Raw genomic sequence first — 18,652 nt, 5'->3', positions numbered from 1 at the left:
CTTTTATAAACTGCAGGCAACCCCTGCTTAACACTGTTTTGCTTAGCACTATTTCACTATGTCTCATTTTTAAATTGATAGCTGATGCCACTTAGCCCTTGGTGAGTTTTGTTAAACGCCTGCAGTTGCCATCCTAGGTCGTTAAAAACTTTCAGTTTCACTAACGCTAATTTTGTTTAATGTTTGGCTTTTCAGGAACCAACTAAGAGTGCTAAGTGGGGGTTGCCTGTAATTTAGTGGCTAGTGGCTGTTTAGGCACTTAAATTAAATAATTATTAATGTCAAATTATTAGTAGGGCTGTCTGTTAATCACAGTTAATGCATTAATTGTTGTTCGCGTTAATGTTTTTAATGCATTAATAGTGCGCATGGTTTTGGAGGCTGTACCTAGGCTCTACTCCGTTGCTGTTGCTGCCACCACCAGGTCGTACCAAGGGACAGCGATGGCTGCCCAGAGAACCGCAGAGCAGCCCAGGTGCGTGCTCTGGTCAGCTGCAGCAGGGGGAGGGGCACACACAGATGCAGACATGCCGCTGCAGCCTGCAGGGGGCCAGGATCACAGCCCTGCAGTGTATGGAACAGCGCCCAGCAGTTGAGTGTGTGAAGGGGAAGGGGCGCAGGGGAGGGAAGAGCATAGGGGCAGATTGAGGCCCCCATGGTTGGAGAGGGAGTGGGGCAGAGATTGGGGTGAATGGGAACCCAGGGTGGGTCATGGGATGGTCAGAGCTGTGGGCCGGCTCCCACTGCTGTGTGCACTCTGGAGGGGACATGGGGGGCATGTGCCTCCCGGATTTGTGCACAGGGCAGAGGCAGGCTGCAGGCTGGGGCTCTGCACCCTGCTGTCTTTGCCCCAGGAGCCATGCACTAGCTGTGCCACGTCCCTGTCTGCCTGGCAGCGGTAGGCATGTGGCATTGCATGGCTCCTGGGGAACAGCAGTGGGGCTCAGAGCCCCATCCCATGGTGGCAGCCCACCTCTGCCCCATGCACAAATATGGGGGGCACATGACCCCTATGCCTACCCCTGGGTGCACATAGCAGTACGAGCCCCCTGCATCTCTAGATGCCCACAGCTCCGACCGTCCCACAACCTGCCCTGAGGCCCCATTCAGCCCAGTCCCTGCCTCTGCCCCACTCCCTCTCTCACCATGGGGGCCTCAATCTGTCCTTCCCACCCCCACACCCCTTCCCTTTCACACACTTACCTGCTGGGCGATGTGTGTGTGTGTCTGTCTGCCCACCCCTCACTCCCAAGCCACGGCCCTCCTAGCCCTGCTGCTGCCCCTGACTCCTGACCCACAGTGCCCTGCAGTCTACCCAAGGTATGTGGGAATCCCCCTCCCTGGGCTCCAAACCCCTCACACACACCCACAGCCCCCCCCACCTCCCTTCCACACCCATCCCCCAACTATACAAAATACCTGCATAATTTTGCATAACTTTGAGTTTTTCTGTGAATAATTTTGAGTTTTTAGCTGTGCCATTCAAATCAGGAGTAATAATTTTTTCAATTGCACAACTAATCGTGATCAAAATTTTTAATCATTTGACAGCCCTAGTTGTTAGATCAAGAACTGAAGTAGTCCTTGGAGTAGGGATTAGGACAATGATATCCTATCTCCCATGTGAGTACTATAATTGTTGGGCTACAGTCAGGCTCCCCAGGCACCTACAAATTGCATCCACCCAGCTGCAGCATGGGCACAGCTTCCAGCTGATGAAGCTGCGTTGGGGCTGGGCAGCTTCCAGCTGTGTCTGTGGCACAGTGTGGGGACAGGGCTGAGGGAGAGTGGGGGAGAAGTGGCAGCAGCGCAGACGTGGTTTGCAGATGCCTGGTCCCAGCACAGCTCCCCACTGGTTAGAAGCTGTACCTTTGCAGCATCTGGGGAGCAGGAGGCTGGGGGAAGTGGCAGCGGCTCAGGCACAGCTTCCAGCTGTATGGCCCCAGTGTGGGAGCAGGGAAAGCCCCCTACCACTGACACACTGCCAAAGCCACCTAGCCCAGAGCCAAGCTGTTCTGGCCCTGTCTTAGGTTATACAAGACATCAGACTGGCCCCTTCTGACCTTTGAAATGTGAATCCACAGCTTGGAGGTTGAAATCCTACATATATCTTCAGAGCGTACTTGGTGGCCTGGGGCACTGCAGACTTACACTGCCCCTTTCATTGTGCCTTCCACCTTTAAGGATGAGATTACATTCAGTTTCCAGGCCCACCACTCAGTCCTCACCCTGCCTGCTGAGACTGCCCGTGAGGATGCTGCTTGGGGTGAGGGTCTCTCTGGTGTGGACACCTGTCTTTAGGAATCTAAATTAAGACCCACCAACTCATTTCACAGATGACAGCAAACAATAATATCTGTCATTAGAAGTTTGTGACACTACATAATCATCTTTCAACTATCATTTTACTTACAGACCTTAACATAAGCAACAAACCTCTGTTTCTATTATGCTCCAAAGGTCCAGACCTCTGAGACAGATGGGGACAAGCTTCATTTGGCTCCACCACAGCCTGCAAAACAGTTTCTCATCTCGCCTCCGGCCTCTCCTCCTGTAGGATGGCAACCAATAGATGATGCAACACCTGTCATCAACTATGACCTACTTTATGCAGTTTCTAAACTAGGACCAGGTAAGGCTTGTGGCTTTCTTGTATGGGAATGCATCAACAAGCAGATCAAAAATAGGGAAAAGAGTTAATAATGTCAGGCAGCCCCCTTGCCCTCTGCCCCGACACTTCTTCCCCCTGCAGCCTGCCCCACCCCCCACAGTGCCTACCCCCCTGCAGCCTCTTCCCCCACTGCTCCCCACAGACTCTCTGCTCCCTTTCCATCCCCGCTACTGTCGACATGGCTCCCGCTCCGTTCCCTCCCAGGTATAGAGGACATGAACGTGTGGCTTCTGCCTGGCCACGCAGGAGTGTCCTGGTGCCAGAGCTGTGCAACTGCTGATGGGTCAGGCAAGGCATGCAGTGCCCACGTGTGCTTTTCCCCAGCAGTGAGTGGAGCTGGATCGTGCCTAAGAGGAAAGGGAGGGGAGGGGGCAGAGGCTGTAGGGTGGGGGGCTTCAGAGAGCAAGCAGGGAGGGGCAGGTGGATGCTGTGTGTCTGCCTGGCCCTGACTCAGATATGCTCCCTTTGCACCCTCTGCCTTGCACATAAATCTAAGACTAGGGGCTTTTTTCCTCATGCTGAAGGAGGGGCTCATCTTGGATTTGAGTTAACATGGTATACAGCAACCAAAGGGAACACTTATATATGTTTTCTTTCTGACAAGTTCTGCTAGCTGCTGAATGCTTCTTAAACACTCTGACCTCTCAGCATGGACAGAGGGACCCTCGCAGGACTGAGCCCACAGACAGAAAAACGCACACCCCACTTTCAGGAGTGGGGCTTGCCTACAGGGTTGCTCAAAGAAGCAAGCAGAAATGAATAGAGACAATTAGAGATTCCTGGAAGTGAGAGTCAGATGACAGTGAATAAGTAGATACAATGGAAGTAGGTCCTCCCATCCGTGTGGTGGGTGAGGGCTAGTCAGGAAATTTTTAACCTGGTGTTTTCCATTACAAAATCCCAGTTTGTGGAGACCAAACATGCTCCCAGATCAAGCCCAATTTCCCTTTTCAAAAAAACTGAAACAAATTTTGAAGTTGTTGAAATGACCCATTTCAATATCTTCAAAATGAAAAAATTCTATTTTTAGAGAGTAAACTACTATTTAGGCAGTTAAATTATTATGAAGCTTATTATAATTTATTATAAACCTTAAAATATTGACAAAATAAAAATATATACATTATCTAAACAAAATTGTTTTGATTGGCCTGATTTAATTTCCCCGCCTAATTTTTAGTTTTGAAAGTTTCTGAGGGTCAACTTTTTGACCCTCTGAACATTTTCTTCTGCCTGAGTCAAGGCAGGAGAAAATGTCCAAACTTCAGAAACTTCTCCAAGGGCAGAAGAAGCATTTCATGCTCATCTGTACAGGGGGGACCTCTTTGCTGTATGGCTGCCAGCTGAAGAAGTCCTGACAGATGAGAGAGGAGTTCTTAGAGGAAGGGGATGGGACAGCAGATGGCTCATCCCCTTCAAGGTCCACGAAGCTTATGGGACCATCCCATGATGTTTTCAAGCGAGAGCCCAGTCCGTGCATGTCCTCAGTTCTGATGGAACACCATGGAGGAAGTCTTCAGCTGGGAAAGCACCCAGAGATCCCCTGTCTCAGCCCCATCACATGGGCTTTCCCATGGATGGGATGATTAGGTCCAGTGCTTCTTACTGTAATACAGAGCATTATTCTCAGAATCAAGCTTTATGCCTCTAAACTGCTGAATACCAGGAAAACAAAGAGCCCTCCTTTCTCCTGGCTTCAGCAGCATTATAAATGGAAACATGTAAACGAATCCTCCAGCTAGCTGGGTAATAAATCAATTCCTGTTCTGGAGCACTGAAATGTGAAATATCACTCATTATTCTGCACTCTGGGACAGAAATGCATGAAGGTCATATTCACCCTTGTTTAAGGAGCCTGCAGGGAACAATATGAAAAGTCATTGTTTCCTCTCCCTCCCCCACACCTCCTTTCTATTTTTAGCACGTTAAGGAGATCAATTTTAGTTAACTGCAGAGGAGGTTTTAAAACTGCTGCATTTCTCAACTGTGCACTCGCTATATTTAGGATTTCATTAAAAAAAATCCCTCAACCCTCTGCATCTGCATTATCTCCTTTTTAAATCATATGGCATTGGCAGAGGCAACATTTCTAGTATCTCAAGCTTGTTTAAATCAGATGGATCTTTCCCCCATCAGAATCCTTTTCTGTGCTTGAGTCATTACCGAAAAGAAATGGGTGTTTTCTACTGTGGGAAAAGAGGTAAAAAGAGCCTGGATCCTGCAATCCTTACTCAAGAAAGGCATTTCTGCTCATTTCAGTATTCTGACTGGGTGGAAGGGAGCTGGGGCAAGACCTGTGTATCACCTAGGTCCCACTTAAAGCCCAGTGCCCGAAGAGGTGGAAGCTTCCTAGGTGCAATAGCCCTCATGCTGCCCCTCTGTGCATGGGTGACTTCTGAGAAGACTTGTCTCAGCCCTGACCTTGATTCGTTTTAGTCCATTATAGTTCATTATACTAAACATGATATAGATTATGAGTAATAATAATAATAATGTTATGCATCAATGAACAACCCTCACCTCTATGGCCACAGAGTTTCCCTTGTAACAGAAGTGCTATAGTTTTCCTGTATAAGAGCATAGCCTAGACTCAAGGCCACGTGTATCCCCTTCATGGCTCTGGGAGACTCCCAGCCCAGATACTTGGGGAGGGGTGAGGAGGAAACTCAGACGGTGAGGTCTGCTGCGGTGGCTGTTGACCAGCTCTGGGCTTGGGTGCAGAGGATTGCTTCTTCCAGTGCAGCCTCCAATCTTCTGGCATTTGCTCTTGATACTCCAACAGGAGGCTGGATGAGGGCACTAAAGGGTTGCAATGAAGTTCTCTGCAGTTAGCTGGATTTTATTTTTACTGGAAGTCTCAGAGCACTTTGAAAATACTAGTTTGGTGAGCCTCATGCATCCCTGGGCAGTAGGTGAGTATTGTGTCCTACAGCACCAGCTACAATAATGTCTATCACTCCTGGTATCAGCAGTATCTGAACCGAGCCCTGCAGTACATCCTGTACAGAGGAGTCCGTCTGTCCCAGCAGGTCCCAGACATCTGTTGTACCTGTTTTACAGATGTTAAGGCTGGGCTAAGGGAGTTTCTGTAAAGCATATAGTGGCAATGCTTCCCACACCAGTGGCAGAAACAGTGTTCTTTCCTAACCACAGTTGATGCTGTCTGCTACAAGTACGGGAGTGCTGGGGTTGTGGTTGTAGCCGTGTTCATCTAAGGACACAAGCAGGCAAGGTTCTTTGCATAGATGTGATATCTTTTATTAGACCAACTGAGTAGTTGGAAAAAAGTTCTTTGCAGGCTGTGTATGGGAGTGCCATTTGCTTAACTGCATATTAATATTCACCCCAAACAGAACTACAGACATGAGGGCAACATTTATCTATCTGTAGAGGGTCACTTCACTATTGTGAACGTCAGCAGACACATTTATTGGCCTGAACTAGTCTTACAAGATTGTTAGTGTACCAAACTAGGTACAAAAAGTACTTAGCCATTCTAGCTATGATCATAGCAGGGTAGATGATCATTTTAAGAGTTGCACGAAGTTGTACAAGGCTGATGTAATCCCAGTTACCAGCTGTTGCTCCATGTATGGATAGTTGGGAAGCTTTCTGGGGGTGATCCACTGAGAACAACATACATTTCCTCAGAGTTTTCCTAAGCTCAATTGAAATGAGACTTCTCTAGCTGCAAGTTCCCTTTGCCTCCCTTGTTTCCAGAATGGCACTTCCCGCAGAATACTCCCTACACATGCGAGATCCCCAATATCCATCTGCTTTAGTTTGTTGTGTGTTGCTACCCAGGCTCTGCCATGTATTCTTACTAGTGAGCTGCAAGAAGGATCCTGTGAGCAATCCATATAGTTATCCATACACAGAGCCCCTCTAGTTATTAATGCATATAGAGGGTTTATTTCATGTGACTCGGGTCAGTCAAAGGCCAATTTCAGAGCCTGTTTCTACAGCCTTTGTTCCCACTGAAGACACTGAAGCTACTCATATGAGTAAAATATACTTAGTTATGGCTAGATTATGATTAGCTCTAGTGCAGTGTTGCAGGGGAGTGAGAAAGTTGCATCTTCCATTGCACAGATTATGTTAGGAGACACGTAAATGTTGGCTTCGAGGTCTCAAGGAACCATACGGCTGGCGCAATATTCACTTCCCACAGCAGGCAAGAGCTAAGAGGTATCTGGCTCCCTACTGCACAGCCCTTCCTATACATACCATGCTGCAGGTACCGACTCACGGAGGTGGCTAGGAATAGGAGGGGAGTAAACTGCATCCTGAAAAAATTACAACAGCCTGCCAAGTGCAATCTAGGATCCTCAAGGAGCATTATGCTTCTCAGGGCCTGTCTGCATAGCCTCCCTGCCAGCCCTGGAACTGCCACTGACAATATAGGCCCTAGATGCTTGTTCCTGTGCAAGCACCCACGAGGTCCGCAGTTTGGCAGAGTGGATGGTTTGGGAGTCAAAATGGTTTAGAGTGGGCCCTAGTGCTGCCTCACAGATTCATCCTTACATTCCCCCAAGACAGAGCCTGACTGCTGCCCTGAGGCCTGGGAATGATACAAGGCAAGAAACAGGAGCTGCATGGGAGGTGTCCTACACAGCAAGAGTCCTTTTAGCAACCAGCCAGAAGAGCTGCAGATAGCAAGTGCGTAGGGAGCAGCTTAGATCCTGCTATACCTTTTTCTTCAAAACTGTTGTGTGGCATTGCAGGCACACAAGGACCCAGAAGTGGCTGCATGTCAAAGGTGGGAGAAGCAGTCTCTGTATATACAGGGATAGATTCTATCCTTGTGTGACTTTTGGTCTTTTTTTGGTAGATTAGCACAAGCAGGTAGAGTGTGGAACGATGATGCAGGCACTCACTCCGTAACAACAGAACCTGTATCGATTAGTGGAAAGGGTGTTGAAACAGCCCTCCTCTGTTGTGACACGACTGAGTTCCAGAAACAGCTTTGCACTTACTTCACCAAGCAGCACACCCATACAGCTGATCTTCCTCGCAATTTCATCTCAAGTCCTCCTGCCTGGCAAGTGCCACCCTTTTGAGCAGGGGCAGGCAATTATTTTGGGTGCAGGACCGCTTACTGAGTTTTCGGGAGCTCTTGAGGGCTGCATGAGTAGCCCTGCCCCTTGACATTTGCCCTGCCCCATGTCACCGTATTGGGACCGGAAGTCCTGCCCCCATCCCCTGACCTTTGCCGCCAGGAGTCCCTCCCCTTGCCCCGGAAGTACTCCTTTTGGGAGGGAGCCAGCTGCAATCTTAAAACCAGAAAAAAAACCCAAATCATATACAAAAAAATAAAACATCTACTATAACTTGCTTTAATTATATTTAAAAATATTTTTGTTGATTTATGTGTTTACAAAGTGTATCTAAAGGTGACTGCATAAAAGCTCAAAATACAGTCCTACTGTATGTTGTGTGCGCAGTAAGGGGGTATATGTAGCGGGGTGTGCTTGGGGATTGGGTGTGTGTGTAGTGAGGTGTGGGTATGGTGGAGGGGTGTGGGGTATGTGGTCGGAGTGGGAGGGTGGGGGGTTATGGTGTGTGGGGTGGGAGAGAAAAAGAGACTGGGCTGGGCTGCCGGCTCCATTGTGTGCGGCTCTCGTGAACTGCATGTGAGCCTCACACAATGCAGCCAGGCAGACCCCGTGCCCAGGCTCCATGCCCCTACTGTCCCATTCTGGGTCCCTGCTGGTCTCAGAGCACCTGCATGGGCTCCACGCCCACCCGTCACCACCGGTTCTCTGCTTTCCCTCCTGCACGCTTGCCCTCTACTTTCTCCCATTGCACCGTTGCCCTCTACTTTCTCCCTGCACCGTTGCCACTTCCTGTGCCACATCCCGTGGCCCTGCCACTCCCTGCGCTGCTGCCACTTCCCATGCTGCATCCTGCACCTACTGCTACTTCTCCTGCTGCTCCCTGTGGCCCCTGCTACTTCCCATAGCCACTACCACTTCCCGCACTGCTCCCTGCACCCCCTGCTGCTCCCGCTACCTGTACCACTTCCCTCAGCCCCCGCTGCTGCTGCCACTGCCCTTTGCTCCCTGCCCACTGCTACTCATCTGGCTCCAGCCCAGCTCAGCAAGCACCACAGGGCTCCCCGCTGCTGGGTGGTTTGCAGCGGTTTTCCCCACTCCCTCCGTCCGATTCTTACCTTACTTTCCACTCAGATGGAGGAAGGCGGGCAGCTGCTCAACCACTGGGTCCTGCCACAGGCTTCCCCTGGATCTTGCTGCCACTGGCTGCCTGTCATCTTTGACAGACAGCCAGGGCAGAAAAAAAATAATTTTCTAAAATTTTTAGTGGCCCTGCAGGCTGGATAGAATGACCTGGCAGCCAGATCCAGCTCACAAGGTGTATTTTGCCCATCCCTGCTTTAGAGCTTCGCTGTGAATCTGCCACATTCACAGACCTGCCAGCAGTGGAACTGGTAAAGCACGTTAAGTAGGGCTGGCTTTGGCAGAGTGACATTGGATAGTTTTGACCAGAAACAAATGTGGGGCTAAATTTGCAGAATCAGCTACTTGCCCTCCTTGGACCCACTAGTGAGAGCTCTACATGTGGGAGATGGCAGTTCAAATCCCTCTTCTAGCTGAGGGTTTTACAACTCCATCTACCTGCTTGGAGAGTGCTCTCACCATAATCACCAGGGTTTCCTGGAGTTGTTTGCTCCAAATCACTTCAGTTGGAGCTGTTCCCCTTTTGCATAAATTCTTTAGTATTCACTGTACCAGAGAAAGGCAGTGGATTAGGGCACTTTCTGGGATGAAATGTTTAGTTTAATATGAAATAAAAAACTGAGTTTTTCTTTCCAGCAAGGAAAAACAACTAGCTTTCATCTTGGTTGCATTAAAACTAATTAGAATAGAACTGTTAGCTGAACCAAAAAATCAATTTCTAGTGCCCTACTATTGAGTTAAGGACTATTTTTACAACATGTTTTTGTTGGAAAAAGGTGATTTGGCAAAAACAAAACTTTTGGCAGGGCTGAGTTAACTTTGATGACACTCATTGGAGAAGGTTTCTGACAACCAAGGGTTGATTCTGTGATAAGGTGAAAGACTCTGTGGATGGGGGAAGAGCAGCGGATGTGATTTTAACAGTTTCCCACAACATAAGAGGCTGGAGCTGGACTGTTCTCAGTGGTGGCAGAGGACCGAACAAGGAGCAATGGTCTCAAATTGCAGCAAGGGAAGTTTAGGTCGGATATTAGAAAACACTTTCTCACTAGGAGGGTGGTGAAGCACTGGAGTGGGTTACCTAGAGAGGTGATGGAGTCTACATCCTTGGAGATTTTTATGGCCTGACTTGATAAAGCCCTGGCTGGGATAATCTAGTTGGGGGTGCATAAGCTGAGTGTGAGCCAGCAGTGTGCTTTTGTTGCAAAAAGCCAACCGCATCCTGGGTGGTATTAACAGAAGTGTCACTTGCAAAGCAAGGGAAGTCATTCTCCTGCCATATTCAGCTCTGGTGAGGCTTCACCTACAGTAGTATGCCCAGTTTTGGATGTAGACAGATAAGAAAGAGTCCAGCAGAGAGCAACCAAGGTGATTAGAAGCCTGAAAAACATGAATGAAGAGGAAAGACTAATAGAACTAGGATTACCTAGCATGAAATTACATGTTACGCTTAGACCATCCTAAGGGCACTTCAAATGAGAGGGCATTTACAGACATGCTCTGGGAGGCAAGGGAGGAGTGCAGTTGGCGGTCTGTGCTAATTAAAAGTGCCGAAGTGTCACGGGTATCAGTGTCCCTATGCTGAAACAATGGTGGCAGGCACTTTGAACCAAAGCTCGTTCAACAAGCTTTAGTTCAAAGTGCTCCTGCCACTATTTTTCAGCACAGGGACACTGATACATGTGATGCTGAAGGCTGCTGGAGTGCATTAATTTCCACGCGCCAGCAGATTTGATTAATCGAATGTGGTCCGATGCGCTGGATTTACAGCGTGTCCGAGCAGCCTCCCTGGATGTGTATAAGTGCCCTTAGTGTCTGCATGTTAAAGCTCATTAACTTGTGCAAAGTGCCCTCTGAGTATCTCAAAGTTACACTGCTTCAGGCAAGGGTAAACTCTGGGCTCTGCTACTGAGTTCATATTAGGGTAACTTCAGTCTGCTCCCTGAAGATAACAAGCAATTTGCATCCCAGGATGCACTGTCCTTCTTCACCCTCCCACCCAGAGTAGGGATGTCCTGGTTCCTAGCTATGCCCCTGCTCGCCAGCCCTGTAGTGGTAAGTCAGAGCTCTGCAGGCAAGAAATGATATTAACCCTTAATGTGCGAGTGCTGCCAGTATGTTCTAACTTGAACATTGCTCAACATTCCAGAGATTGAGCGTGGTCTGAGTGTGACCTGTAACTTCCCCCTTAGCCTGGAGAAAAAAAGACCGAGGCGGGATTTATAACAGTCTTCAAATATCTGAAGGATGATTGTAAGGAGGATGAAGGCAGACTATTCTCTGTGGCTGTAGAGGATAGGACTGGGAGCAATGGCCGTGAACTTCAACAGAAGAAATTTAGGTTGGAGATCAGGAAGAACTTTCTCCTTGTGAAGGTGTTTTAAGCAGTGGAACAAGCTACCTAGAGAAGTTGTGGGATCTCCACCCCTGGAAATCGTCAAGAGCAGGTTGCACAGGCACTGGCTGGGGTGATTTATTCAGGGGTGAGCAGGATACTGGACTGTGTGACCTCATGGGTCCCTTCCAGGCCTTCTTGCCTGTAAGCCTACGATCCAGCATGAGATTTCTGGTGGCAAGAGATCTTCCCCCTCAACAGGCCCGTGATTAGGGCATCCACCCCACTCAACATGGAAACCCAGGTTCAAGCCTCTTCTCTACCTGTCTTGAACCTGGATTTCCAACATCCTGTGTAACTGTCCTAATCTCTAGTTTGCTGCCTTTTCTAGATTGTCTCATGTTTCTCATGACAACAGAAGACTGGGCTTCACATCACTGCTCCATGGAAAAATATTGAAATATCAGATTTTTGCTGCAAACTGTTTCCTGCACGGCTCTGCTGCTAAGGTGCAGCCTCAGACTGAGGGTGGCATAGGGTAACCCTGCTCCAAGAGGTCATGGTTCCACTTCACCATCCACTAAAGGGTACACAATGTTCCTCATTCGGGAAGTGTGGGAGGTTGTGGCTCCTTTCCCTTTGCTATAGCTCATGCTTTCCTGGAGAGGGGGCTGGTGGGAAGCAAGTCCTGCTCTCAGCTATGGTGAGATGGAGGCAAGTGATGAGCTTGGCTGGTACTGTCCCCTGCCCAGCTCACTCTCATGAAGGCCACACAGAATTTGACCCACAATGTTTGTAAAGCATTCTAGATTAAGGGACTATAAATGGAAGGCATTATTATGGGGCTAATGACACACTTAAATGGAGCAGACAGCTCTGAACCTATTCATATTTGATCATGATTCAGAACAAAGAAGAAGGGAATGGCACAATAATACTTCTACCCTGAATTGGTTCCTAATTAATCAAGCCCATAAAATACCCACTTTGCCACACAAAAGAGCTTCAGAGTACAAGAGAAGGCCATCAATAAAAGGTCATGATACTGACTCAAATGAATAGAAAACTACGTGCCATTAATTTTTGTGTGATTACCAGATTATTCCTATGGTGTTACTGCCCTATGTGCAACTGCCCAGACGTTGTAAATTCTCTTATGGTTAATGTTGTTGAAGCAAATGGTGCCAGATGCATTTGAATACTGCAAGATTACAATTGAATTACATTACAAGATTACATTTGAATAATGTTTCTACTAGGTCCATATGGCTCGGAGTGTCTTAGGAACAGGTTCTGGTAACTCAAGATGATAGATGTGCTATAACTTCCTTCTTTTGCACATTATTCCCCCCAGGCAGATTATAGCGTAGAATTTATTTGATAAATCTCATGCCATTTTTCCAACTAAATTGACATGGATATTTTCTTTATTAGTTCAGTTAGATGATTTGCCACATCACTTAAATTTACATCTGCCTAAAAGGGGAGAAAGGAACCAAAGACGGTTATGGGAAATGAGAGGCCCCACCGGAGGAGATGTTGAAGATATTGCCACAGAAGTAAGAGGAGGATAAGGAGAAGATGCAGTCACTGAAGCCCAAGTAGGACAAGATACTGAAAAGATCTTATGATTGACAGTGACTAGCAGATGAGAAGTCAACAGAGATGAAAATGGGACAGAGGCTCTGAGATCTGCTCAGGAAAAATCCACTGAATGCCACATTAGCCATGTCCCCACGAGTGGGATCATGTGGATTGCAGCACCTCAAAGTCTTTTGAGGTGCCCTGAAATGCATGTGGCACACATGAATCCATTTGCAAAATTAGATACCATGAAATACCAGTATCTAAAAAAAGCTGTGGGAGAAAAAAGCAGGGTGGCACATGTAGCAGCAGTGTGTGCTGCCAAAAACTGGAGCCTGGCCAGTCAGAGCTACACTCCAGCTGCCAGCTAGGCTTCGCCTATCCGGACTGCTGCTGCCCTGGGAGGCCCCCAGGGCAGGTAAGGCTGCTGGGGCCAGCCCTGGTGCTAGCTCTAGCCTCCCTTACCTCACCCAGGGCAATTTGCTGTGCACCAAAGTGGGCATGCAGGGGAGTGCCGGGGAACAACAGCAACAAATGTGCCACTGCTCTATGTCCATGGGGAAAGCATGTTCTAACTAAAAGGGAGGCGCACACCCAATGGCAGGGAGGGGCCATCACCAGGGAGGACTATACTGAGGCTGCTCGGGGATGCAGGGGGACAGTCAGGAAGGCCAAGGCAGAGATGGGACTGGGACTAGGGACCCAGATCAAGGACAACAAGAAGTCCTTTTTTAAATACATAGGGGGCAAAAAGAAGGTACCGGGTAACGTGGGGCCCCTGCAAGACACGCTAGGAAATTTGGTTGTCACACCAGACGATAAAGCTAACCTATTTAACAACTTCTTTGCCTCTGTTTTCCTGAGCAGGGACCGGATCAGCTCCCCCACTGGGCCCCCCTCAGGCCCCAGGGGAGGCGCACCTAGGCCAAGGGTCAGGGAGGATCTAGTTAGAGAACTTCTGGAGGAACTGGATGTATTCAAATCAGCTGGTCCAGGCGATCTCCACCCCCAAGGAAATTAGCTGAGGTCATTGCAGGACCCCTGGCACAGCTTTAGGAGCACTGTGGTGCTCTGGTGTGGTGCCAGAGGACTGGAAGAGGGCCAGTATGGCTCCCATCATCAAAAAAGGGAGGAAGGAGGACCCAGGGAACTATAGGCCAGTTAGTCTTACCTCAATCCTGGGTAAGCTTTTTGAGAGAATTATCCTGGCACATGTCTGCGAGGGGCCAGCGGAGGAGATTATATTTAGGGGCAACCAACACGGGTTCATTACAGGCAGGTCCCGTCAAACCAACCTGGTGGCCTTCTAATACGAGGTCACCAAATTCTTAGATGCAGGGGTAGCAGTGAACATAGTCTTCCTGGACTTTCAGAAGGCCTTCGACACCGCCTCTCACCCCATTCTCATTAAGAAACTGGGGGGACTGTGGTGTTGACACCCACACAGTTAAATGGGTTGCCAACTGGCTGGAGGGCCGCACCCAGAGAGTGGTGGTGGATGGGTCATTTTCTACCTGGAGGGATGTGGGCAGTGGGGTCCCCCAGGGCTCGGTCTTCGGGCCCTCACTGTTCAACATCTTCATCAGTGACTTGGACGAGGGGGTAAATAGCACCCTGTTCAAACTGGGTGATGACACTAAGATGTGGGGGGATGTGGGCAAGCCAGAAGGGAAGAATAGGCTCCAATTGGACCTAGACAGGTTACAAGGGTGGGCAGATGAGAATAGGATGGGATTCAACACCGACAAGTGCAAGGTGATGCGCCTGGAGAGGAAGAACCAGCACCATACCTACAGGCTGGGGAACTCCCTTCTCGTCAGTGCAGAGGCAGAGAAGGATCTTGGAGTCATCATTGATGCCAAGATGAACATGGGCCGGCAGTGTGGGGATGCAGTCAGGAAGGCCAACTGCACCTTGTCATGCATCCACAGATGCATCTCGAGCAGGTCCAAGGAGGTGATCCTCCCCCTCTATGCGGCACTGGTCAGGCCGCAGCTGGAGTACTGCGTCCAGTTCTGGGCGCCGCACTTTAGGAGGGATGTGGACAACAAGGTGGGGGTCCAGAGGAGGCCACTCACATGATCAGGGGGCAGCAGGGCAGACACTATGAGGAGACGCTACGGGGCCTGAACCTGTTCAGCCTTCACAAGAAAAGGCTGACGGGGGATCTAGTGGCCTGTTACAAACTAGTCAGAGGGGACCAGCAGGCATTGGGGAGTCCCTGTTCCCCTGAGCATTGCCAGGAGTGACCAGAAATAACAGTCACAAGCTGGCAGAGGGTAGATTCAGGCTAGATATCAGGAGGCGCGACTTCACGGTCAGGGCGGCTAGGATCTGGGACCAACTTCCAAGAGAAGTGGTGCTGGCTTCTACCTTGGGGGTCTTTAAGACAAGGCTAGACAATCACCTTGCTGGAGTTGTTTGACCCCAGTACTCTTTCCTGCCATGGCAGGGGGTCGGACTCAATGATCTGCTCAGGTCCCTTCCGACCCTACTAACTATGAAACTATGTTTCCACTTGCAGAGATGTTCCCTTTGAGTATATTTAGAGTTACAGTTTTGGAAAAAGAACTCAGGGTAACTTCTGGAGCATATATATAGAGAGAGGTCAAAGAAGACAGGAGATGGGGCAGTAGTTGGAAAAGGAGGCGAGATCAAGGTTGTTTTGCTAAGGGCAGGATGAGACCACACCATAATTAAATTGAGAAGGGGCTTTAATGCAGGGATGGCAACACTGGGGTAGTTAGAGAAGTTTTAGGAGGCAGTAGATGGTAAACTTTGGTGCTGGTTCTAGAGTAAAGAAGAGAATGGGGAGGGAGAAGTGTGTATGCCAGATCTTGTCCATCTGCTTCTAGAATATCTTGCAGTGGTAGGAAGCAGGGTTTATCAAGGAGTCAGAAGTACAAATAAGTACCAGCTCTGCTGTGGACAATCATATGTTTAGCAGATACATCAGCTAATCCCAGCTTTCCACAAAACAGGATTTTCCCAGGAGACCTGATGCCTGCCCTCACCTGTACATCGGGTGCCTATGAAGTGTCTGTCATGTGTGGCAGAAAGAATTCAAATATAATAAAAGCCGTGCTACTTCTGGTTGTGTGTCTGTCTGTCCATAATGCTCCGGGCCAACCGCACATGCGCTGCCCAGAGCTTATTGACAGAGAGACACACAGGTGAGGTGAGATGGAGGTGGTGGGGGCCAGGGTGTGCTCCACTGTGCATGGGGAGGGGGCGTGGTGTGCAGCTGTGTGTGTGGGGGTGTGTGGCATGTGTGTGTGAGTGGTATGTGTGGCATGTGGGTGTGGCTGGGTGTCTGCAGCGTGCAGCATGTGGGTGGGTGTGGCAGGTGTGGCTGGATGGGTGTGTGTGTGTATGTGGTGTGTGGCTTGGTAGGGGGGCTGGCATTTGAGGTATGTGGGTGGATGGGTGTGGATGTGTGTGTCAGTGGGTGGGTCTGTGTGGCATGCGTGGGGGTGTGTGGTGTGTGACTGGGTGGGTGGGTGGCATGTGGCTGGATGCGTGCAACATGGCTGGATGTACGTGTACTGTGTGCCTGGGTTTGTGTGTGGCATGTAGTTTGTTGCACATGGCTGGGTGTGCATGTGTGGCAAGGGGTTGGGTGGGTGGACTCAAGAAGTCTATGTGCCAACGAGAGGCAAAGCGCTGCTCGACCTGGTACTGGCTACGGGGGACGACCTAATCGGCGATGGGAAGCTGGGTGACAGCAACCATGAGCTGATCACCTTGACCATCCACCGTAAAGCTGGCAAGTCAGTCAGCAACACAGAAGTTCTTGACTTCAGAAAAGCCGACTTTGACAAGCTGAAGAGGCTTGTCGGTCAGGCCCTCAGGGACCATGACCCCAGGGAGATGGGAGTTCAAGAAGAGTAGTTGCTTCTCAAGGAAACGATCCTCAGTGCACAAGCTAAATCTATTCCAACACGGAGGAAAGGCAGCAAGAAGGCACAGCAGCCCTCCTGGCTCTCCAGGGACCTAGCGGACCTCCTGCGGCTAAAAAGGAAAGCCTACAAAGGACGGAGGACGGGATTCACCTCCAAGGAGGATTATTCTGCACTGGTCCAGTCCTGCAGGGAGCAAACCAGGAAAGCCAAGGCTGCAACTGAACTCCAACTAACTTCAAGCATCAAGGACAACAAAAAGTCCTTTTTCAGATATGTGGGGAGCTGGAGAAAAAGCAAGGGCAATGTTGGACCCCTGCTAAACCAGATGGGGCAACTGACGCCCAGGAAAAAGCCAACCTATTAAATAGGTACTTTGCATCAGTCTTTCATCAGTCCCATGGGGTCCCCATGCCTGCTATGGGACAGGGAGATCTGGGTGATGGGGATCCCCTACCCTCCATCAATGCTGACCTCGTGAAGGAACATCTTGAGAAGCTGGATACCTTCAAGTCAGCCGCCCCGACAATCTGCACCCCAGGGTACTCAAGGAGCTGGCGAGCGTCATAGCCCAGCCCCTGGCACGGATCTTTGAAAACTCCTGGCACTCTGGTATAGTGCCCGAAGACTGGAAGAAGGCCAATGTGGTGCCGATCTTCAAGAAGGGGAGGAGAGTGGATCCGGCTAACTACAGGCCCATTAGCCTGACTTCTGTCCTGGGGAAGATCTTAGAAAAATTTATTAAGGAGGCCATCCTTCAGGGACTGGCCCAGGCTAACATCCTAAGGGATAGCCAGCATGGGTTTGTTGTGGGTAGGTCTTGTTTGACCAATCTCATTTCCTTCTATGACCAGGTGACCTATCACCTGGATGAGGGAGAAGAGATTGATGTCATATATCTTGACTTCAAAAAAGCTTTTGATCTGGTATCCCATGATCACCTCTTGGCCAAACTGGCCAGTTGTGGCCTTGGCTCCACCACGATCCGCTGGCTGGGAAATTGGCTCCATGGTCGGACCCAGAGGGTTGTAATCGCTGGCAGTCACTCATCGTGGTGCCCTGTGACCAGTGGGGTCCCTCAAGGCTCTGTCCTGGGACCCATCCTGTTCAACATCTTCATTAATGATGTGGACGTTGGAGTCAGGAGTGGACTGGCCAAGCTTGCAGATGACACCAAACTTTGGGGCAAAGCATCCACGCCAGAAGATAGGCGGGTGATCCAGGCTGACCTGGACAAGCTCAGCAAATGGGCAGACGAGAGCCTGATGGTGTTTAACACCAAAAAATGCCAGGTTCTCCACCTTGGGAGGAAAAACCTGCAGCATCCTTATAGGCTCAGCAGTGCTACTTTGGATAGCACTACAGAAGAAAGAGACTTGGGGGTCATCGTTGACCACAAGATGAATATGAGCATGCAATGAGATGCTGTGGCTAATAAAGCGACCAAAACGCTGGCTTGCATCCATAGATGCTTTTTGAGCAAATCCCAGGATGTCGTTCTCCCCTTGTACTCGGCCTTGGTGAGGCCGCAGATGGAGTACTGTGTCCAGTTTTGGGCTCCACAATTCAAAAAGGATGTGGAGAAGCTTGAGAGAGTCCAGAGGAGAGCCGCGCGCATGATCAGAGGTCAGGAAAACAGATCTTACGATGACAGGCTGAGCGCCATGGGACTCTTTAGCCTGGAAAAGCGTAGGCTCAGGGGTGATCTGACGGCCATTTATAAGTTTATCAGGGGTGACCACCAGGATCTGGGGGAACGTCTGTTCACCAGAGCGCCCCAAGAGATGACGAGGTCGAACGGTCACAAACTCCTGCAAGACCGTTTCAGGCTGGACATAAGGAAGAATTTCTTTACTGTCCGAGCCCCCAAGGTCTGGACCAGTCTGCCAGCGGAGGTGGTTCAAGCACCTACATTGAACACCTTCAAGAGTAAATTGGATGCTTATCTTGCTGGGATCCTATGACC

The 18,652-nt window shown here is 49.5% G+C and overlaps 1 protein-coding gene across 2 annotated transcripts in view; it reads left to right on the top strand.

Moving 5' to 3' along the window:
* The window catches only part of RCAN2 (regulator of calcineurin 2), a 181,396-nt gene that overhangs the window by 149,222 nt on the left and 13,522 nt on the right, over window positions 1–18,652 (top strand). For both annotated transcript variants that reach the window (XM_090031092.1, XM_090031097.1), the window contains one exon: window positions 2,461–2,632. In XM_090031092.1, coding sequence (XP_089887218.1) covers window positions 2,461–2,632 — 172 coding nt within the window. The remainder of the gene's footprint in view (window positions 1–2,460; window positions 2,633–18,652) is intronic.

Source organism: Crocodylus siamensis, chromosome 1, assembly GCF_052110815.1.
Source record: "Crocodylus siamensis isolate JL-2025a chromosome 1, ASM5211081v1, whole genome shotgun sequence".
In the NCBI taxonomy this organism is placed as follows: Eukaryota; Metazoa; Chordata; order Crocodylia; family Crocodylidae; genus Crocodylus; species Crocodylus siamensis.
The sequence above is the reverse complement of the archived record's forward strand: the minus strand, read 5'-3'. Positions and strand labels throughout refer to the sequence as shown.